General features: G+C 45.7%; 1 protein-coding gene across 4 annotated transcripts in view; it reads right to left on the reverse strand.

Moving 5' to 3' along the window:
* Positions 1-23,968, reverse strand: part of CC2D2A (coiled-coil and C2 domain containing 2A) — a 113,253-nt gene that overhangs the window by 84,407 nt on the left and 4,878 nt on the right. The window contains exons 2-6 of one of the 4 annotated variants that reach the window (XM_006208095.4): positions 23,537-23,596; positions 21,411-21,494; positions 19,381-19,504; positions 2,570-2,658; positions 2,142-2,243 (exon numbers count right to left, since the gene is read on the reverse strand). In XM_006208095.4, coding sequence (XP_006208157.2) covers positions 2,142-2,243; positions 2,570-2,658; positions 19,381-19,504; positions 21,411-21,494; positions 23,537-23,575 — 438 coding nt within the window. In that variant the 5' untranslated portion in view covers positions 23,576-23,596. Of the gene's footprint in view, positions 1-2,141; positions 2,244-2,569; positions 2,659-19,380; positions 19,559-20,287; positions 20,350-20,907; positions 21,029-21,410; positions 21,495-23,536; positions 23,597-23,968 lie in introns of those variants that run through there. The other 3 variants (XM_072946086.1, XM_072946090.1, XM_072946098.1) reach the window with 3 other exon arrangements.

Below are 23,968 nucleotides of genomic sequence, written 5' to 3' on the forward strand. Positions count from 1 at the left end.
CTAATCCACTCCTTCTAGAACCAAGTCACTCCTCCTTTTCCAGCAAGTACAATCCAAATGCCGAGCCTTCCTTCTGGGCAAGTCTTAGCCGTCCCGGCCATATATGTAGATATTCACATAAGAAGGGACAAACTTACTCTACCTCTGATGGAAACCTTACTGTTATAATCCACACCGAGACATTCCACAGCACGGAACACTCCGCATCACTAGGAATGAAACGTAGTGGACCTGCGCTGGGGACCTTCAGGTATTCTTCCCAAGTCCTACTTGTTTTTCAAGACCATGCAAAGCTATTTCCTTTCTCTTACATGTCCAAGGTCGCGCTGCTAGCGAGTGAGCCTGCCAGCATTTATGCTGGGCAGCTGCGGTCCAGCTCCTGTGTTCTTCCTGTTCTCTGCTCTTTGCTCCATGGGATATAAAAGGACGACTTTTTAGACGTCCCATCCGGGTCGAGGTATATACATGAAGAAGTATGCTTGTGAGTGCCATGTTCCTTTAGGGCCCTGAGATCAAGTCTAAAGCAAGGCAGCTGACGTTTGCCTCAAATGCACAGAATGACTCTTAGGGGCTCCGGAATATAATGGACACGCAGGTCGAGGTCCCGCGCACAAGAAGAGACAAATACCCTGAGAGCCAAGGGAGTATATTTTTCCTTCCAAACTTCCAGCTTGACTGGGGCTAGCATATTCATGGCCCATGGACAATGAGAGCTACCGTGACTCTGTGAAATAATTACCAATCAGAAGGTACAGACGAGGCCAGGTGTGGGAGACCAGGCCCTCCCAGCCGTCACGTAGCCCACCTGACTAGGTGCCAGGACTCACACACCTACCAAAGCAGCAGAGTGTCTGTGTCGAGCTGAGGGGACTTTAGGTAGTTTCCCTTTATTTTCCAATATTTTAGAATCACGGTTCTGCCCCAATCATGGCTCTAATGGAAGAGAATAAACTGGAATTCAAGAAAAAGACATGTGTCCTCAGTAGAACGGGGTAGCAAACAGTCGTAAAGTCATTTCTGTGAACTGACTGGCTGTTCCTACTACCATGGGCCCCCACCCATGAGCACGGCTGCACTTTTCCTTACAATCACGCAACCTTTGGCTTGTTTGGGATGAATACAGGTAAAAATTTATAACATCTCCTCATAGGAAAAGAAATCGCATCATCTAAGAAATTACTGCTTGTGCTCCAGAAATATGCCTAAAAGCCTGGGTTTCTTTGTCTCAGGGTGGAAAACAACCCGAACCGTCATCAACAACCGTCAGCTGGACTAGACTTGCAAGCGCCTCCCTGCGCCCTCTGCTCCTCCTGTCCCTTCTTCTGCCCTCTTACATGCTTGTCCTTCATCTGCATCCCTAATGTCTTTCTTTCTTTTACTGGCTTCCTCTCTGCCTCACGGGCCTTGATGGTCAGTTTTTTCCCAAGGGTAAGATTGTCTTCATTCATTCATTCTTGCCCTCAGGAAACAAAGACACTCTCAGAACTTCAAAACTCTCACAGTAGAGCTGCCTCCTACATCTGCTTCTCCAGGCCTGGTTCCTTCCACTGTCTGCATCTCCAGGGGAGCGCACATTGAGATGCCCCACCAGCCTCTCATGTTCAAACGAAAATCAGTCCAGTAGATTCAACATTGCATCCTATATTGCCAACAGCTTTCCAGGGCATGCAGAAAACCATCGGAGCCCCTCAGAGTAACCCTCAGGGCCCCCGCCATCCGATTCTACTCTAATGTCTTTCCCTGTTTCCCAGCAAGATCCATGCATCCAGCAACGCCAGCCCATGAGACAGACGGGTTGGGATGGATCCGAGATCAAATCGTGACTCCTCTACACACATGCTCTGTGACCTGGGGATGGCTTTGCAGCCCCTCTGAACCTCAGTTTTCTCATCTATCAAATGTGAAAGAAAAATATTAGTACCTACCTCATAGGAGTGTTGGGATAAAGATGTGATAACATGGGGAAGAGACTTGGCAAAATGCCTGGCGCTGAGTAATACTCTATAGATAGGAGCTGTTGTAATTCTCAGTAAGAATTCAACGTCTCCTCTTTGCATAGCTCTGTTCAAGAACTTCTGCTGGAAAATTTCTATTCTGCTTCACTGTCTTTGGTCATAAAGTAGGGATGGCCCACTTCTTACCTCCGTGCCAAACTCAGTCTCCACTTGTTTCTCACTGGGACTTCGTGAGCGCCTGGGCCGAGGGGTGGGGATTTCCTGCAGCAATGCACTTTCTGCTTTGGACTGAAGAATCAAACAGAAAATTACTGCTATAAGTTGTCAGTAGTGCTATGAATACCTCGGTCACAATCTTGGGAGAAAATAATCAGTAAAAAAATGCACATCATACTTCTTTATGAGATAAGAGCAGTGGCTTAGAAAAAGGATGTCAAATTCTTTTTAAGCATCATTGTCATCTGTGCCACTGTTAAATACTGCATTAACATTTAAAATGTGAAAAACAAATTTAGCTGTATTCAGATTCACGCAGTTTTGAGCAGACAAAACAAGCTCAACCAGAAAGGATGCGCTGCAATCACTGAACAAAATATTCCTGTGGTTTCTCTCACCCTTGCGGCTTGTAATTTCTCCCTCATGCGTTCTCTCATGGAAAATTCTGCAAAGCCTGTCCTGAAAGCTGAGGGAATTGGAGGTAAGCCTAAAAAATACAAGAATATTACTTAAACAGAACATTTTCCCCCCAAAGGAAACAGTAGATTAAAAAATAGCAAAAGGATGTAACTTTGCTTTGCAAATTTAGAACTTCACATAAGCCATCATGAGATAATGCTGACAACTGTCCATCTGGTGTAAGACGTACATGTCTTGGCTTCTTTAAGTCCGACAGTGAAAATGCTGGTCCTATCAGGACTGTCACATCGACTTAACTAAGAATAAAACAAATGACACCCGACTAGTCCAGGCACAGACACGCTTAGCGATTCAATTACCACTGGGAAGAGGCTCGCAAATTTGATGATCTGAGAAACAGGCTTGTTGGATGGATGGATGGCTATTGATTTTGGGGCTCAACTTTCAACAGCGCTGACAACTTCAATCAGAGAAGCCTTTCCTACAAGCCCAGGCCATTGCCCTGGGCTACATCTTAGAGGCAGCATGTATTTTGTCCATATTATTAAAACTATACACAAATATGGAATGTTGTTCAGCTGTCGTGCGCCGGGCTTTGTGATACGTGTGTGGAATGCATTTTCTCATCCATCTCACACCAGCCTGGCTAGGACACAGGTATTACTATCACCCAGGGTCTTGAAGATGGAGGCCCTGAGGTCCTCCGTGATCAGCGACCGGCATGATGACCGCAGAGCTAGGAGCTGGGGTGCTTGGGATTTGGTCCCAGTCCCAGTGTTCCTAAACACGCTACATCATGATGAAAAAGATGGAACCAAAGCAAAGCGTTTGGGGAACAGAATGTTACCATGCCTGGAGCAGGAGGGCTCTACTGGGACAAAGTAGAAGATGAAATTGCAGAAAGGGTTTGAGGTCAAGTTATGGGGAGCCGCTGACGTCAGTCTGGAATATATTCTCCATGCAGGGGGGAACGTCTCGAAGGATGTGGAGAGAGGAGGAGGTGAATGTCGGCAGCTGCACCTGGGGCTGCAGGTACAGGGCGGTTGGGACGCAGGCACCAGGGACCCCAGCTGGGATGCCCTGGTGAGATGGTAAGAGGAGAGAGTTAGTGGGAGCCATGGCGAAGAGGCCACAAGGACAGTCCGATCGTTCCCTGAGAGGTGGGCCACTAGTTCTCACGGCAGCAGCATCTCCTGGGCACTTGGTGGATGTGCCAGTTCTTGGCCCTGCCCCAGACCCCCTGAATCTGAATCTGGAGGTGGAGCTGCCGTCTAAGTGATTTAAAGACACACTTAAGTTGGAGGACCCCTGGTTTCGAGAAAGAGAAGGTGAAAGTGTCTGAGGTCTTGACTGAGGTGAGTAGAGGCTTGGCGCTCCTGAGGGAGAAAGAGAAAAGAGGAAAGAAGCCAAGACGGGGAGGCACTGGAGTGACTTAGTCTGGAGGTGGGGTGAGTCTGGGGTGCTGGGAGGACACGGGAATGTGTGCTGGTCCTGCACACCGAGCCGTGGGAAGGGGTCCCGGCCCGGAGAGAAAGACTCAGGAAGCATTTCTACCGTGGTGATGCTGACGTGCTGAGAGAGCCGTCCCCGAGGGAGGGAGGGCAGGGAGAGGAGGCTTCTGACACTGGCCATCGGCACTGTTAAGGGAGGAAGGCTGAAAAATGAAAAAAGAGAAAACAAGGTGTGTTATTAGCAGTAGAGGGACAAGCGGCCGAGAGGAGGAAGTGAAGAGGTGACAGGCAGAGGCCGCCGTTAGTCACCCTCACGTTAGTCGCCCTCACGTCTTCTTATGCAAAAGAAGACGGTGGTCGCGGTTGGTTGGGGGACCTGTCTCTGCAGCCTGGCCACTCGGGGCTTGGGCTGCGCTTTCCTCCTTTCGTGTGACACAGAGATGTAAAATGCTCCTTGATCGGCGCCAGCCGTCCCACGTCGTCAGTGCCTGTGTGAAGGCACGAAGTGATCTCAGTGACGACTGCAGCCCTGCGTGTGTGGGCTGAGGTCCGAGTTCTGTAGGAGAATCTCCATCAGCTCCGTGACGTGGCCTTCGGCATCCCTTTTCCAACTCGTTAAGGAAAATTCAAGTCATTATTTTCCATTTCAAAGATCACGTGCGCACGCATGGTGGATCACAGCCCCACGTCAGAGGCCCGAGACTTGTCCTGTCGCATTTTAAATTTACATATTTGTGTGGTTATTCGACTAATACCTGTCCCCTCCCCCAGGTTCCATGGTCCCCCGCCCCGCAGGGCAGGCACAGGTGACAGTGTGTGGACCACCTGGGCGAAGAAAGAAGGGCTTCTAGCCTAGGCCCCTGGGGCTTTCCCATCTTGTTCTCTGGGTGACCATCCTCCGTGCTTCTGCCCCTAAAGAGAAGCCTTTTTAAGTGAACAGGCAGTGTCTCTGAACATGAAAAAAACCACTTGTTAATTTACTCCTCTTTCTTATATATATATTTTAAAGAGATCTAGTTTTTCAAGTTGACTTAAAATAGCTACTACCTACATGGAGTTCATTAGAATAATTTTATGACTTATTGTTTAGAAGAGAGGCAGGATATTTTATTTAAACACCTTCTTTTCTGAATAAAGAAACTTGAAGTGGCTTCTGTAGTATTAGCTTTAAAGGCCTTGAAAATTTTTGAAATGATAAAAAGTAGTTCTGCCTGAGTTTTTCAAAACCCTCTTGTTAGTGGAAGGCATTGGGAGGATACAAAGATTTCCAGATCCGATCTGTACCACTAGGTGGTGACACGTTATCTTCTCAGCTAGAATGTGGCCAGCTTGAGGGCAAGGACACTGTTGGTGACTTTTGCATCTGGTGCCATGTGGCACTAAATGAGTGAAGGAAAACACATGAAGGAACCACGAGGGTGGGAGGGATATTATACTTAAAGAGGAATTTCAAATACAATAAACGTAATCCTCATTTGAGTGAAATCTGATGATGACAACAATTTTTTTCATGGTAATATTACTACCTTGATATCCATGGAAAACCAAATATACTAATTCACTCCCTCTGATGTAATAACTGATAGGGACTTCTCATTTTTATGTTGGTAGACTGTGGCCAAAAGAGTTTCTTCAAACAGCTAGAAATACTAAGACATCCCTCATAAGGCATTTTTTCTCCTTACTGTCAGTTTCTCCGCTACATTACTAATCAGCTTTGTGGTCCCAAACTGTCTCTATTTTTCCTGCCCTGGGGATAAGAAGTGATTTGCCAAACTTGAAAGAGGGCATGATTTCACATTTACTAAAGAAGCTCTGTGACACAGCTGAGAAAACCTGGCACGAATAAAGTTTCCGCCATGTGCAATGCAAAGAGTGCAATGAAAATAACTTTTTAAATTATTAAAGATTTGATCCGAGGGCATGCAAGAACTTATGGATAAAGAGAGAATTTTAAGACATGCCATTACAAATATGTACCTAACGTCCGTTAGTATGAAATATGGATTTCCTTGGCAAAGTGATGCTTTTCCGTCAGAGGCAGCAGGGACATGCTCACAGGTTCTCAGTGAACCCATGAGTCCCAAAGCCTCATCAGCCGCATGTTTGCAAGTGGCTTCCAGATCTTGCCCGTGCTGCCTCCCATACGTGCTTGAGTCCATTTCTCTCTCCTTACAGACTAAATAAAACAGCGGACAGGTTCCATTTTTCTTTAAATCACTTCTATGATACCTGACCCCTCAGAACACACCACCACCTTCTAATAAAAAAGGTCTTGCATTTTGAAATAATCTTCCGATCTTCTCGTCCACCGTCCCTGAGTCGATGTGACGTGCTGTCTATGGAGACGTGGGTTTCTAAGGTCTTTACTGCACCATCTGGACGTGCTCCTCTCTTCTCTGTACTTTTGCAGAAATTCCCACACTTCTTGATAGGCCATTGTTCTGTGAATCACACTGTCCAGACCAGAGCTCTTTGTATACTTTGGGGGATACAAGGACTTTCCAAGGACTTGCTGTAAAACTAGAAGTGCAGTATGGTTGGCCCTCATGCCAGGAGTTCTGTATCTGAAGATTCTGCCAACCACAGATAGAAAATATTCTGAAAAAATTCCAGAAAGTTCCACGAAGCAAGACTGAAATTTGCTGTAAACCAGCAATTATTATTTATGCAGCACTAACATTGTATTAGGTATTATAAGCAAGCAAGAGATGATTTAAAGTATACAGGGTGTATACAGGGCATATGCGGAACAGGGAGCCAAGAGGGGTAGGAGATGAATACTAAGATATCAGGTCATAGAGATAAGGGAGAGACACACTGCGTAGGTCATTCTACAGAATTTGGCTTTAACTCTGAGTCAGTTGAGAGCCCTCAGAGGATTTGAACAGAGGAGTCCCGTGACTTTACTTTTCCAAGACCGCTCTGGGTGCTGGGGTGAGCATGAGGGTGAGACTAGAAGCAGGGGCATCAGATAAGGTGCTGTTGCAACACTTTATTTTATTACAACACTTCTGGTGAGAGTTGAACATGGTTTGGGTCAGGATGGCAGCAATGGGGATGCTGAGAAATGGTCATGTTTTAGATCTGAAAGTACAGCAGACAGGACTCGTGGACAGACTGGGTGTGGGCAAGTAGAAGGACACGAGTTATGGTGACTAGAAGTTTTTGACCCAAGCAATAGGGAAAAATGAAATGTCTCTTTAGTGAGATGGGGAAGAGCAGGACTTCCCCACCCTCATGACGTTGTTTAACAAGCTTCACGAACTTCCCAGAGGGGAAGCCATATGTAAAGCCTCTGAAATTGGAACGTTTTTGTAGGAGAAACAGGCTGGGGTTGGAAGAAAGTGATCAGAAGCTCCGTTTCAGTTGAGTAAGATTTGAATGGTCTCCAAGTCGACCATGGACCTAACCAAATGTAAGAACTAAAAACACAAAACTTCCAGACAATATAGAAGAAAATTTTCACGACTTTGGGTGGGACAAAAAAATTTTAGATACAATCCCCAAAGTACAATCCATAATAGAAGAGAAGTGATAAATTTGACTTCATCAAAATTAAAAACGTCTGTACTTCAAAAGATACCATTAAGAAAATGAAGATTAGACATGTACTTGGAAAAAATATTTGCAAGTTATATATCTGATAAAGTACTTGTACCCAGAATATGTACAGAACTATTACAACTCCACAGCAAGACGAAGAATCCAATTAATAATGTGTAAAATCTTAAATAGACATTTTACTAAGAAGATGTATCAGTTACTAATAAGCATGTGATAAATATTCTGTATCATTAATCACTAGGGAAATACAAGTTAAAGGCACAATGAAATACCACTATACACACACTATTAAGACTAAAATTAAAGACAGATTATATACATTGTTGGGCAGGAAGTGGAGAAACTGAACCTCTCACAAACTGTCGGTAGAAAAGTAAAATGATACAGCCACTTTGGAAAATAGATTAGCGGCTTCTTATAGCGTTAAATATAAATTTATCATATGACCCAGTTCATAGTAGCATTATTTATAACAGCTTCAACCTGGAAAGAATCCAAATATCCATCAACAGACGAATGAATAAATGAAATGTGGTATATCCAGGCGATGAAATGCAATTCAGCAATAAAAAGGAACAAAATGTGGATATACACTACAACATGTACGAATCTCAAAAACCATTATGCTAAGAAGTCAGATGCAAAACACTACATATTGTGTATTCTATTTACATGAAATGTCTAGAAAAGCCGCATTTTTAGGAAAATAAAACAGTGTTTGTCCAGGGCTGGGGGTGAAAGGGGGAATTACCTGCAAATAGGCATAAAGGGACTTTTTGGGGTGATGAAAACACTCTAAAACTGGATTGTGGTGATGTTTGCACAAGTCTGCAAATGCACTAAAAATCGTTGAATTGTATCCTCACGTGGGTGAATTTTCTGATATGCAGATTATACTTCAGTAAGTCTATTAAATGTGTGAATCATCCTATTAAACATGTAAAAGTGGGTGTTGAGTAGGCAGGTGCACAGCTGGTCTGAAAGAGGCCCAGGATGGAGATAAAAATTTGGGACTGGTCAGTTACACATACAATACCTATATGATAGAATTTACAAGTCCTGAGGTGACCAAAAGAATGGATGTTGATAAAGAAGAGGGGGCCAAGCCCTGAGCTCAGGGCACTCCAGCATTTAGAGGTTGGGGGTGTAGGAACCAGCAAGGAGACCGAGAGGTCCAGCCAGTGAGGCAGAAGGAGCCGGGGGAGTGGTGTCCGGGGAGCGCAGTGCAGAGGAGGAGGGAGGGTGAGCTCCTGGGGATGCTGCTGACCATCAAGCAGGGCAGATGAAGAACTGACCACTGAACTTAGCATGCGGACCTCAACGAGGACACTTTTGAGAGGGAGTGGGAGCAGGTTCCAGCCTGGAGACAGAATGGGGACAGATGACTCTGGAGGAATTTTGCTATAAAGGAGTGTTTTGGAAAATGTCTTTCTTTGTAACTAATAATAATAATGGGTCTGTTTTGTATTCTTTGTATTCTCTTATGAGATGGGCAGTCAGGTGATGCCACAAGAGGTGACAGAGGACAGGCTCAGGAAGCAAAGTTCATTGTAAACTCCCAGGTCCTAGAGCCAGGAGGCGGGGCATGCCAGGGTAAGATGCAGAGGTGGTCTGGAGGCAGAAGACAGGAGGGGTGAGAGCTTAGAGCCAGGTCAGAGCCTTTCTTGGGATTATTGCGGGAAAGGCAAGGCAGGGCAGGGTAAGCAGCATAGGACTGGCTGATTCGAGTAGTTCTGGGGGGCTCTGAGCTGTAAGGATGGTCTCCAGTTGCCTGGTACCCCGCCCTAGGGTGGTTCAGGCAGAGGAATACTGCTTCCTGGGTTGTACTGGCCAGAGCGAGGAGGCAGGGCTCTGGGCTGGGTAGTTTCCATATCACGGTTGTGCTCCAGGCTGAGTCCTTTGCTATCTCTAACAATTGCCTAGTGTTTCTCCAACCAGAAAGGTTTTTTTTAATTTGCTTTTTTTCCCCCTCAAGATGTCAAATATCATATCCAAAACAAGCAAACAACAAAAAAACCAAACAAAACCAAAACTTGATCAAATACAACATATGATTCATTTCTACTTAAATATTTAACTCAGCACTGTAAATTAGTGCCCCCAGTACTGCGCGAGGTGGTAGACTCCTACGCTGGCCAACTTTGGACATTTCCTACATTCCCGGGTGCCTCCTCTGACTAGAATGTTTTTTCTTCCCCAGCTGCTGAGCTCCAAAGTAACTCCCAAGACCAGCTCCCTTGGGAAGTTCTCCTCTTTGTCCCATATTGATCTTTATAACATTTGTTTCCTGGGTCAGGCTTTCCAGGTCTTGGTGACTTTTAAAAAGTAAGCCTAAAATAAATACTCTATTTCCTTTCATTTGCACCAAATTTCACTGGGTTCTGAACTTTATGTTCAACCAATACTGAGAAATTGGCTCTGAAATGATGCTTTAATCAGAGACACTAACACGAATGAATGGAAAACAGATGTCAGTAATGAAGAAATTTATGTTCCTAAGAAATGACTTAACATTTGATAGTCACTCCCTTAAGAGATGGTGTGAGTTGGAATCACGGGGGACGTGTATGCGCGCTTTTTCTGGATGTTTATTTGATTTGGGACTAGTGCCTGTTCAGTGAAATCCTTTCTTTATCTGGAATTCCATGACTATGCATAGGTTTGAATAGCCAATTAGAAGCCAAAGTTTTTACCACATGGTTTTATGCTGCTGTTAATCAGGGAGGTGGCACCTCTGGGCATGTGCGTGTGCGGGAGCCCGTCTGATCAAGGGAAGCTGCTATCTGAGTATCTGAATCCAGTCTGGCTTCGATAACACTCGGAGCCCTGCAGGAAAGCTACAGTGCAGAGAGGCTCATGGGCCCGAGGGGAGTCACTGGGGTGGTGGCCCTGAGGGACAGGCCAGAGAGAGTCAGAGATTTGGGTCTGGGTGAGCAGACTTGGTTGGAAATAGGCGGTGGGCACGGTAGTGGGCGTGGTAAGTGAGTGTCCCCAAACCAGAGCATGGCCTTGAGTAAAAAGCAGAGAGGCAGGCTTGAGACATCTGTGCCCCGAGGACGCATTGCTGAGCGCTCTGTGTGCCAGCGCTGTGCGAAGCAGAGCTGAACATTAGTCCCCACCCTCAGGGATTTCTCGCCCAGCGGAGAGAGAGGGCTATGTACCAGCAAACGGATGACTCCAGACACGCCTATGGGCACCGGGTCCATGAAGCTTTAAGAAGGTCTACTCAGCCCACACTGGGCACAGGGGGAACTTCCCAGAGGTGATGTGGATACTGATTTTTGAAAGGTAACAAGCTAGGATAAAACAAACAAAAACTCCCAAAGGAGAAGGGGTTAGTCTATGCAGGGAGAGTGACGTGGGTGATTTATACTCTTTCGGGGAAAAAATGAGGCACAGCCAGGCTGACAATTCTGCAAAGACTCCAAGCTGGCACTATGTCCCCTGTCCTCTGGGGGGTCCTGGGAGCCATGGATGACAGGGCTGGCTGTACACTGCCATCGGAGCTTCAGTGGGCAACCGTCAACCACTAGCTTTGCCTACTGGTCAGAGTTAAGATTCATGGGTGTAGAGTGACGCTGTAATGCAGCGATTAAGAACACAGGTTCCGAAGGTCCACAGACTGGAGTCTGGCTCCAGCGCCTCTAGCTGTTGGTCCTCTCCGAACCTTAGTTTCCTAATCTGTGAAACAAGGCCTGATTATAGGACCGTTCCGAGAATGAAGTAACGTAATGCCCGTAAAGTGCTTACTCTCCTGCCATGTCGAACACTCAAAAGAGGTAATTGTTTTTGTTGGATATTTAGCATCAAGTTCTTCTTCCAGCTGGAGGAAGCTACCGTGTATGTGCCAGACCCTCTGTGGGGCGCTTTCTGTATGTCATCTGATTTCATTGTCATAATAGCTGCATGAAGCCAAGGCTTTTATGATCCCCGTTTTATAAATGAGACTCCTGCGGCTTCAGGAGGTCGGGCGATTGCTCAAGGTCCCATGACCAAAAATCCTAACAAGCAGTAGTGAGTCTGATTCCAGTTCCTACGGGTCTCATGGAGTGTTTGCTGACTTGAAATGTTGTTTATTTCTCTTAATATCTCGGGCAACAGAATGGAGTGTGAGTAAGAAAAGAGAATGAGGAGTCTTGATGGAAATCTTATCAGAAGGCTTGATGCCTGGCTCGAAACAATGGTATTAAGCTCTCAGAATTCAAGGCTGTCAGATGCATCATCTGTTTGTCTGTCCACTCACCCCTTCTTCCTTCCTTCCTTTCTTCCTTCCCTCTTTTTTTTTTCTTTCTTCTCTCTCTCTCTCTCTCCTTCTGGGGGAGAGGAGGATGCCTCAGGTAAACAAGGAAGTGCTTAGAAAAGAAAAATACAATCAAAACATACGAGCTTTCTTAGCATAAACTTTCTTTTTTGGGCCAGGGAAACCACTGCATCTGAGGTTTTGCCTAGAAAAATGTAGCTAAATCGTGCTTATAAATTGGTCATGAGAGACAGCCTCATGAAACATTTATAACAGAGTATCAGTCCCAGCCCAGGTTGTGGGGGTGGAGTGTGTCAGGATGGTTCAATATACGCAAATCAATCAAGGGGGTGTATAGCTCAGTGGTAGAGCAAATGATCAGCACACACAAGGTCCTGGGTTCAATCCCCAGCACCTCTGTAAAAAACCCCATCAATATAATACACCTCAGTAACAGAACAAAGGACAAAAACCACATGATCATCTCAATTGATACAGAAAAGCACTTGACAAAATTCAACATCTTCTTATGATACAAACATTCAGCAAACTAGGAATAGAAGAAAATTATCTCAACATAGTAAAGGCCATACATGAAAAGCCCAAAGCTAACATGATCCTCAGGGGTGAAAAACTAAAAGTGTCTCCTCTGAGATCAGGAACAAAGCAAGGATGCCCTCCTTACGACTTCTATCCAACAGAGCACTGGACGTCCAAGCCAGAGCAAGTAGGCCAGTGCTGTGGTCCGAATGTCTGTGTCCTCCCAAAATCCATATGTTGAAATGTGAGCCCCAGTGTGATGGTATTTGGAGATGAGGCCTTTGGGAGGTGATTAGGTCACGAGGTGGAACTATCATGAATGGGATTAGTGCCCTTATGAAAAAGACTCCAGAGAGCTCCCTGCCCCTTCTACCGTGTGAAAACACAGCAGGAAGACAGCCACTTATGAACCCCAAAGCAGGCCCTCCTTACCAGACACCAAATCTGCTGGTGCCTTTATTTTGAACTTTATCTTGGACTTAGGATCCAGAACTGTGAGAAATAAATTTCCTGCTATTTATATGCTGCCCTGTCTATAGTATCTTAACAGGGCAAACAGGCTAAGATGGGAAGAAAAAGTTACAAAAGGCATCCAGATTGAGAAGGAAGAAGTAAAATTATCTCTGTTCGCAGATGACATGGTCTTATATGGAGAAAACCCTAAAAATTACACACACACACACCCCTGTTGAAACTAAGAAGCAAATTTAGCAAAGTTGCAGGATAGAAAATTAATATGCAAAAGTGAATTGTGTTTCTATACACTAACAATGAAAAATCTAAAAAAAAAGGAAATTAAGAAAATAATTCCATTTACAACAGCATGAAAAGAATAAACCACTTGGGAATAAACTTAGCCAAAGAGGCAAACAACTAGTACACTGCCAATTACAAAACACTGCTGAAACAAATGAAAGACACAATAAATGGAAAGTCATCCCATGTTCATAGATTGGAAAACTTTATTGTTAAAATGTCAATACTACCCAGGGCAACCTACAGATTTAATGCAAGCCCTATCACAATCTCAATGGCATTTTTACATAAAAAGAAAAATTCATTCTAAAATTGATATGGACCCCAAAATAGCCAAACCAATTCTGAAAAAGAAGAACAAATTTGGAGATCTCAGATGTCCTGATTTCAAAACACAATACAAAGCTACAGCAATTAAAACAGTGTGGTACTGGCATAAAGATAAAATGCAGACCAATAGGATAGAATAGAGAAACCAGAAATAAAACCTTGAGAATATGGTCAAATAATCTTCCAGAAAGATGCCAGGAACACTCAATGGGAAAGAGGTGGTGTGTTCTACAAATGGTGCTGGGAAACTCTCTATCCACATGCAAAAGAATGAAGTTGGCTCTTACCTTACACAAATAAACTCAAAATGGATTAAAGACACATAAATGTAAGGCCTAAAATTATAAACTCCAGGAAGAAAACAGGAAATCTTCATGACATTGAATCTGGCAATGACTTCTTGGTTATGACACCAAAAGCACAGGCAACCAAAGCAAAAACAGACAAATGGGACAACCTCAAACTTAAAAACTTCTGTGCATCAAAGGATACAATCAAGAAAGTGAAAAAACAGACTTTGGAATGGGAGAAAATATTTGCAAATCATATATCTGATAAAAGATTATTACCCAGAATATTTGAAGAACTCCTACAACACAGCAATAATAAAAACAAATGATTTGTCCAGACACTGGGCAAATGACAGGCATTTTTCCAAACATGATATACAAATGGTCAACAAGCCTATGAAAAGATGGTCAGCATCACTACTTATAAGGAAATGCAAATCAAATCCACAATGAGAAAACCTCAAACCCAAACAAACAGAAAATAACAAGTGTTGACAAGGATGTGGAGAAACTGGAGCCTTTGTGCATTGCTGGTGGGAATGTAAAATGTTGGTGCACCCACTGTGAAAAGCAGGATGATGGTTCCCCGAAAGTAAAAGTAGAAATACCACAGGAACCATCCATCTCACTTCTTGGTATGTCTCCAAAAGAGTTAAAAGCGAAATCTTGAAGCTACTTGCACATTGATATTGAAAGCAGCATTATGAGCAATAGTCAAGAGGTAGAAGCAACCCAAATGTCCGGGAAGGGTAAATGGATAAGCAAAATGTGGTATAGACATGGAATATTATTCAGCCTGAAAAAGAAAGGGATTCCTGTCACATGCTACAGTGTGAATGAACCTTGAAGACATTATGTGAAGTGAAATTAGTCAGTCACAAAGACAAACTCTGTATGACTCAACTTACATGAGGTATCTAAAGTAGTCAAATTCATAGAAACAGAAAATAGAACGGTGGTTGCCAGGGGCTGAGGGGCGGGGGAATGGGGAGTTATCATTTAAAAGGGATAGCATTTCAGTTTTACAAGATGAAATAGTTCTGGATCTCTATTGCACAACAATGTGATGAGAGTTAACTCTATTGAACTATGCATTTAAAATGATTAGGATGGAAAATTTTATGTGTGTTTTTACAATTAAAAAATATTCTGGCAAAGATGAAAAAAGAAAAACAAATGAGGCAAAATCTTGTTAATCCTTGAATCTGCTGATGGGCACACAAGGTTCACTAGATTTTATCTACTTCTGTGTATGCTTGAATTTTTCTCATAAAAAATAGAGGCCCCAGAGGGCATTATGTTTAGAATCTTAATGGCTTGGCAGTTGAATTGGTGTCATCTGATTTACTTTAAGTGTATCAAAAGCTGTGCTGATTACCATACACATAAAGCCTTAACTGATGGGCTGAAGAGTTGTTAGTAGAGGAAATAGTTATGTTTCCAATTTTGCTGGAGAAAAAAAAATAATGAAAGGGGTAGAGGAGAAGATGGGCTTGGATGATGAAAATTCCTTTCTCTAAAAAGCAGCCAGCCTACTTGAAGTCACGGGAGAACCATGTTCCCGACCCTGTGTTCTTACAGCCAGCCGGAGCGAGATGGGGCAGGTGGGGAGGACTATGGAAGATGCTCCCATCACTTGGCCGGTCCAGCTTCAGTGTAGCCTCTCCCATCAACTGATTCTGCCACAAGGCTACACAACCTGAGTGGGCGAGCCGTGTCTGAAGCATTTGCTGTTATGCGTGGGTCAGAGTTCTCAACAACTTCCAACCCCCACCCCTTTTTAAAATTGAAGTATAGTCAGTGTACAATGTTGTGTCAATTTCTGGTGCACAGCATCATGTTTCAGTCATCCATGTACATACGTGTATTCCTTTTCCTATTCTTTTTCACTGTAGGTTACTACCCGATATTGACTATAGTTCCCTGTGCTCTACAGAAGAAACCTGTTTATTGAGCCTCTGCCATGGACCAAGTATTGCTCTAGGCACTGGGGTTAGGGTTCAGCAGTGAATGGAGAGATCAAAGTCCTGTTCTCAGGGAACTTCCGTCCAGGGGGGGCAGTTACCTGGAGTGGGCTGGATAACTGAGTATGAGTGCTCTGAAGGAAAATAGAACCAGAGGGGAGGACAGAGCAAGTGATGGGGTGGGGAAGTGCCATTTCAGGTAGAAGGTCAGCAAAGACCTCTCCAGCCTCCACCTCTTCCCCGACATCCAGACCCCTCCATCCATCCCCAATGCATATCAAATAGGCATCTGAAACCTTGCATGTCCTTTCCTGCTGTCTACCCTCAAACCTGTTCTTTCCACCATCTTTCTATTCTCTGTAAACGGTCACTCCATTTCCCCAGTTGCTCACGTTGAAAAGCCTGGAGTCATCTTCCCTACTTCCGCAGTCCCGGCTCAATCCAGCACCAGACTTTTGGCTCTACCTTCCAGACCCCCAGATCCCCACACTCCTATCCATCCCATCCACAATGACCCTGGCCCGAGTCCCCCACCTCCACCTGTATTTCTGCTGGTGCCCTCTGCCTGGTCTCTGGGCTTCTGTCCTTGTTCCTTCCAGAGTCAGCTCTTAGCCCAGCAGCCTTCAGCCTGGAGTCTGCCCAGATCCCTCGTCTGCTCAACCTTCCCCTGGCTCTCATCTCACTCCTATCGAGAGTGGAAGGACCCACAAGGCTGGTCCAGTTCCCCTCCTCCCTTCTGACCCTATTCCTTCTTCTTCCTCTTACTCATTCTCCTGCCCCCTTGCTGTTCCTTAAACACACCAAGCCCTTCACCAAGCGCTTTAAGGCCACTTTCCTCAGGGATCCCTCATTTCCTCCAGGCCTCTGTGCAAACATCACCTTCCCGGGGAGGCCTCCCCTGATGACCTTGCTCTCACCACCACGCAGCCCTGTCCTGCTAATTTATCTTTCTCTCTAACACTTCTCACCACTGGCCATACAGTAGATCTACTGTGCTGCTTCTTCCTTTTTCATTTGTTTTCTTTTTTACCCTCTCATCCTGGAACTGGAATCTAAACTCAGTGGGAGCTTTAAGGCATTCTATTCTTGTCCCCATTTTGCAAATAAAGAAACTGAAGTTTAAGGAGGTGGGGGAGCTTGCCCAAGCGAGTAAGGAATTGACAGAGGCTGGTACCCACACTTTCTGATGCCAGAGACCGTGGTCTTCACTGACACATTATTGTTTTTCTGTCACAGTCTTAACAAAGGGATGAATGGAGAGCTTTCTGAGTAGACATCGAAGCCCGGGAATGCCAGGCGGTCCCGAGGCCTTCAGAGGCCACTAAGCAGACGACCAGGATGCAGGCAGATTGGACAAGAGTGAGAACACAACTGGACGGGGCCAGACTGTGGAGGACTTTCTGTGATGCTCATTACAGATTTCCGAGTAGAGGTTTAAAGAAAGATGACTGTGGTGGTTTAAAAGTACATCCATAAATTTCTTGGACACACCTCTCTTTAAACGTGGAGCCTAACTCCCCTCTTCTTGAATACGGGCTGGACTTCGTTTCATGCCTCTAACAAATGGTAGTCATGTGTGATTTCCCAGGCGAGGTCATAAAAGACACGGGTGCTTCCGCCTCGCGCTGGATGCACAGCTTTCTGCACATGGCCATGCGTTCCCGAGCCCTCGGTCTGGAGTGCTCTCCACTCAGCAGTCTACCACAGAGATGCCGCACATCCTCTGCTGTGTGCCTTGCCCAGCCCATCTCAGGTCGACACTCCTTATGGCCCTCATTCCCTGGACTTCTCTGCCTCTCACTCTACTGTGCGTTGACGTAATGAATGAAGTCTGTTCCACTCTCCCATCCACACAACTGACTTTCTGCTGGTCTTGACCGCTCATTTCTGAGTGATGCCTGACCACCCAGGCTTCTTATCCATCAGATACCTACCACTTCACTCCCAGGGATTTTTTTTTCTACATCTTGACTCATAGTGCCACCAAGTCAGAGACAGATTTCAGCTCCACCCTGGGCTGCCAGATACCAGCTGGTCATGACCTTGCTCGGGCAGGCAAATCTTAGCTTTGTGTTGTTCTTTCCTTCTCCAAATCATAAAGAGCAGCTTTTGTTTTTGTCTTGTTTCTTTCTACTCTTGACTAACACATAGATTGTCTCTTATCTTACTCTAAACACCTCAGTTACTGCTCATTTACCTATTTAAAATGCCAGTGCAGACTATATAAATGTTTAAAACAGTGCACACTATTTAAAATCCTTCCACATTCTTTTTTTTTTTTTTATTTGATCCTCACAGTCACTCCCATGGTGACAGTGAAGGGTGTCTCCCCCATTTTGGGAATAAGAAAAGAACTCACGTTCCATGACAACACTGAGCCTTCATTATCAGCTACACTTTCTGAAATTTCCCCCCTTGATTTTTAAAATAACTGCTTAAATATTCAATAGTTGTGCTGTGAACTGAATTGTGTCCCCACAAAATTCATATGTTGAAGCCCCAACCCTCGATGTGACTGTATTTGGAGATATGGTCTCTAAGGAGGGAGTGAAGGATAAACAAGGTTATACGGGTGAGGCTCTCACAAAAGGATTAGTGTCTTTACAGGGAGAGACACCAGAGTGAGCCCACAGGGAGACAGCGGCCGCCCGCAAGCCAGGAACAGAGGCCTCGCTGGACTCTGACCACACTGACACCCTGATCTTGGACTTCCAGCCTCCAGAATTGTGAGAAAATAGATGTTGATTGAGCCACCCAGTCTATGGCATACTGTGTTAGGACAGCCTGAGCATACTAAGACAAACTGTAATCTTCACTAATGAATAAATTTGCCCATTTAGGAAAGGAAGCAACTCTCTGGGATCAATCCTGGCTCTATCTTACTAATTGGTAACAGTTCTATTGTGTCACTGCTCTTGGATGGGAACTGCATTTTTCTTAGGGTTGGACTTCAGATGAGCCTGCTTCCAAAGCCCTCTAATTTCCAATAGTTACTTTATTCCCCAGCTCAGCTCCAGGGAAACAGGGTATCAATTGTGTAATGATTAGGTGACAACTGAAAAGTATAACTCATCTTCTCCTCTGGTCTCTTCCATTTTTCATGAAAAGCAACAAGGGAGGGGTAGTAAGTTTCCCTACAATGAGCTGATAATGATTGATGCTGACCGCAGTGGGGAAGAATAATGCTGTAAAATACAGGCCACGGTTTCTGGACTAGGAAGGGAGAGTGTGTGTGGGGGTGGCCTGGGGGGATAAAAGCAGGGGTCCACAAGGAGCAAGGTCCCCAAGAGCCTCAGAAACCTCCTCAGGTTTTCCAACATCTCATTCCAGTCGATTTCATTAACAAATATGCCTTCCTAACTATTTCACCCTCCTTTGAATTTCTACCTATTTGACTATTTGCATCATTTCTATTTCAGTGAATGCTTCCAAACTTATGAGGTTATATAAATATATCCTGGGATTGTGTCCTGTCTCCTAGACAGATGCTCACCTAGAAGATGACCCACAGAATTGGGCTGAAATCTGGCATAGGGGTGGGCAGTGGACGTGTATGAAAAACAATACCCATGAGAAATCCCCATGTTGCTCTGTGCTGATCACAAGAGGCGATTAATAACTACTGGTTGAACTGAACTGAGAGACACTTACTTCGTGGGCCTCGTCGACTCGTCACGCTCAGGAGGCGAGTGTCAGAACCTTCCTGCACAGGCTCCTGCTGGTCCTCGAGGTGGGAGTTTTCAGACACCATTTCCTTGGGGCCAGCAGCTGGCAGCTGTGGGCAGATGGTCAGAGGTTGTGACTCCCAGGGCTTTGGTTGACTCAGATCCTATCTCAGGATGAGATGGGTCACTTAGCAAAGGGACAGGTAGCAATACTATTCAGATCTAGATAACTGTCATCTCTGCCATGTGAGTCGATGTGGTCCTCCCCTCCCCATCCCTCCAGGGAAGCGGTGTGGATCCTGAGTTTCTCTAAGAGGTTTCTCGGGCAAAATGCTTGCAGCATCCCAAAATAAAATGAATATTTTCACTTTTTCTAGGTATAATGTGTAGCACTTTATAGAAATCTGGAGGAAAAGAGAAGCAGGGAAATTACAACTGAACTATTTGATCCCAACTCCCAATTCATTTGGAAACAGTTGTCCAAGTGCCCCTGGTTAATCCAGGGCAAAAATAGCCTCTGGTTCCTGCCCCAAACTCTTAGAGGAGGGCAGGAAGGGACCAGCGTGGCAATGGAGGCCATGGGTGAGTGATGTCCTTAGGACCAGACAAAGGCTTGGCTCTGAACTCAGATTTACTATGGGACCCTGGGTGAAGTATTGAACTTCTTAACTTCCTTCCTCCTCTGAAAAAAAAGGAACTAAAAATAGCCCATTCACTGAGATGCTGCTTTATATTCAGCATTGTGGAAAGTGCAGACATTCTGGTTTAAATAAATAGCCTGGGGTGGACGTGAGACATTTAATTAAAAAAAAAAATCCTCAAGTGATTTTGAAGTGCCACTGGGGTTAAGAAACACCCCTCCAGATTTCTTGCCAACACCCTCAAAACTGCACCTTGTCTGTGACGGACGCTCTTGTGCAGTTCAGTGCGTGAGATGATGCCTCAGGGAAGTGCCGTGCCTGGAATGACCTCCTCCACTCCATCCCTGCTGCTTTCTGCCGGGCAGTCCAAGCTCCACCCCCCAGCCCTGGTCAGAACTGCTCACTGTGCCTGTGGACTTTGAGCTCTTTCCATCCGCACCAGCCCCCCGGCCCTGGATGCAGAGCCCCTGGCTGACCTACAGGATGGGGTTAAAGCTTTCTCAGTGGCCAGAGAGACCAACGGTGTGGCCAGGCAGCACCTCCCACCCCTGGTCCCTCCCCAGGACGGGTCCACACCAGCTGCAGAGAAGGGGGCTCCGGACGGAGCTCGTCCCCACAGGAGTGCTGTGGGTGAGGGGGAGCAGGGAGAGGGGTTTCTTTTCTGACTTGGGCTCTCACTCCCGGTACCCTTCCCATTTCCCCGGCCACCCTTCTCCAGGCAGCCCCATCACGTGGCTGCTGGCTCAAAATGGCGTTCCCTTCCCCTCCCTCCCCTGCTGGCATCTGGCTGATTCCAAGCAAATCACCCATCCACGAGATCGTCCCTGCCTCCCTCCTCAGAGGACGACTCCTTTTCAAGAGAATTTATTTACCTTGAGAAAGTGGAGCTTGCACGGGGATGATCACGGCCAGAGGGCAACTTCTGCAGAGGGCAGAACTGGGGGAGGGGCTGCCAGCCGGCCCGGGAGTCGGGAATCGGCCTCTGGTTTCAACTGAGGTGGAATTTGGGCTTGGAGTTGGAGAGAGTGGGAGTTCCCCAAGGTTTGTAATCCTGCACTGCCATCTATCGCCGGTCTCAGTTTATGACCTTTGATGACAAGTTGGAAGGGGCTTTTCCCATTATTTCTAAACTTCTCTCTGGGGGATGGGAAACACTTTAGAGGAAAAATGTTCCAAATACTGCCCATGGCTTCATTGTGAGGGTCCTCTGTCAGGCCCTGCACAGGGTCCACACCTGGACCATCCACTAGCATCCCTGCCTCTCCCAGAGAAGGCCAAATGCTGGTACCCACAGGAGGATGCGTGGCATCTCTGCATGCAGCAGGTTATTAGCCAACAGCCCGCTAGACAGACCGTGCTTCTTGTCACTGCTTACCTGTTTCTTTCTTTTTTGTCTTGCAACCTTCTTGGTCTTCTTCCGTTGCCCCTCATCTGCATCCTCACCATCTTCAATGAACTCCTTTATTAAAATGCAAATGGAAGAGTTATCACTTGGTGTGTGTGTGTAAGTTGGGAAAGGGTGGTAAGCGAGGACCAGGGGTGTGATTTTTAGGTGTTTAAATTATCATCTTGCCCAGAAGCTTCCACCCACTAACGCTAAGTGTGAGTGAAGGGACAGTTGACCCATCTAAGCAGCCACCACCATCGACTTTTCCCCAAATTGACATGTTCTTGAAAAGCATATCCAAATGGGAAGTCAATGGGATGGTGTTGGAGCTTCCATTGCTTGTTCATGCACAGGGCATCTATTGAGTGCTTAATGTGTGTGCCAGGCCTTGGAGGCAAAGATACTCCCAGGGACTTCCCTCAAAAGTTGTGATCTAATGAAGGCCACGAACAAGTGAATCTGCCAGGACAGATGTTCGGGCCCAGACGGACAGACGACCCCAGCACAGGGTGACATCAGAATCGTATTAGGGTTTTTTTTTTTTCCAGGGCTGGGCTTCTCTGCTCCCTAGCCTGACTATCAGGTGGAGAATAGTGAAAATCCATGTTAAATCACCACGGAAGCCTCAATTTAAAAGAAATGTTTGCCGGTCTATTTGAAAAGGGAGAAATCCTTTAACAGCGCAAACTTCGATTCTTTTCCTGTATTATGCTTTCCAGAGTTTTAGTCAAAAACGTTGGAGCCGAAGCCTCTCAAGTTTCAAGCTTTCACGTTTTCTAGTCCTAGAGTTTTACAAACCAGGGCACCAGCACCCGTGGGTGTAAGAGAAGTTGCAAGAGGAACCCAGAACCTCTCCTGGTACATCTAATTTATTAGACTTTTTTTTCCCCTAAAATTGGGAAATTTCTGGTTTTATACTGAAACAAACTTGGAACACAAAGGATGGATTTTTAATCATCTAAGATGTCAAAGACACGGCATGCAGGTCACTGGGCTAGGTTCCAACCACATAGCGGCGTCCTTGGCATCGGGTTAGAGGCGATGTGAACTTCAGTTGCAGACGGAGGAGCTGAGGTGCCAACCAGGGATGGGTGTAGCTGGGGCTTTTCCTTTGTCTGTGGGACCTGATCTCTCTGACTGATCCTCTGGGTGCAAGGCCCATCCTCACCCAGGCCTCCTTCTTCGGGGCCTATCAGGAATTCTCCAACTTAAATTCTAAGATGGTAGTACTGAGGTGTGCAGTTGTGGTTCTTAATTCAACTCTGTTCTTATTACCTTAGAATTGACTTGTGAGAAAACTATGTCTTTTTTTTTTCTGGCTTTCCAATAATGTTTTGATCCTCCATCCATGGAAAACTCCAGTAGTAAACTTCAAATTAGACCAAATGTAAACTCCATGAGGGCTCAGGGCTTTTGTTCGCTGCTGTCTCCCCCAGCACCGGAGGCACAGTAAATATCTGTTGCATGAACGGATGAGCATGTGTAGATTTCGGTGATTTGTCGGTACTTGGTGTCTTGCTTAAAGTTCCTCTGCATGGTTTTATCTGGGTTCCTTCAGGCTTTTTGAAAATAGCGTATTGTCTCCACTTCTACCTCTGTGGTCTCCAGTGACTGAACTCTGGAGCCAAGAGAGAAGCAAGGATTGAGAGGAAGACTTTCCCTTCTGTTCAGAATGCTACAGTCCTCAAATTGGAGACAGCCTCCCTTCTCTGGTCCACATGGTGTTTAATGATGCTTCACATACAGTTGCAGGACTCCATGAGACAGAGGAGTCTATTAGTGGTTGTAATCTGCCATTGTTGGCCTCATTTTGAATTTCTTTAGAAATCAATGTGCTTCAGCAGAACCGGACCCCACGGTAGGTGGTAATTCAGAACCACCGTGTGTTGGAATTCATGAGATGGTTACAAAGCCACTTCACTGCACTCCGCCCTGGAGCTGAGTTTCCTACTCCACCTGCCCCTCTTCTCCACGTGCCTGACGTGGCACCTTCTGCATGCAGTAGGCGTGCAGTAAAGGCTCATTGCTGGCCTAACTTCCTCACTCACCAGCCCGTGTGACATGAGCCTTAACACACAGACACACCCCCCAGGGACACCTAAGCAGCCACTCACCTCTGTAATTATTTTCACTTTTTCTTCCTTGGGGTTCATTTGCACTGTGACGGCTCCTCCCTGCCAGGCAAAGAACAAAGAAGTCAGGCCAGCTGAACTCAGGGAAACACCTTCCTTCTTGTTGACAAACCGGAAGCTGACTTTGATGGTTAGGGAATTGTTGGGGCTGAGCAGACCTGCTATTCACAAGGAGTGCCTTCTTGCGGGTCCCAGGATAGATGGTGATGAGCCCCAGAGAAGGAAAGAGGCCAGGCCGTCTGTCTCCACTGGCCTGGTGGTGAGCCTGGCTCTACTATGTAGGAGGTCGAGCCAGAAAGGGTTCTGCCCTTGGGGTAAGTGGCCTGGTTGGAATCTAGCTACTAAAAGACTGTTTCACAGCCTCTCCTTTCCCCTCTAACCTTCACCTCCCTTCTACCTTCACGCTCTACCTTT

This window comes from Vicugna pacos, chromosome 2, assembly GCF_048564905.1.
Source record: "Vicugna pacos chromosome 2, VicPac4, whole genome shotgun sequence".
NCBI lineage: Eukaryota > Metazoa > Chordata > Mammalia > Artiodactyla > Camelidae > Vicugna > Vicugna pacos.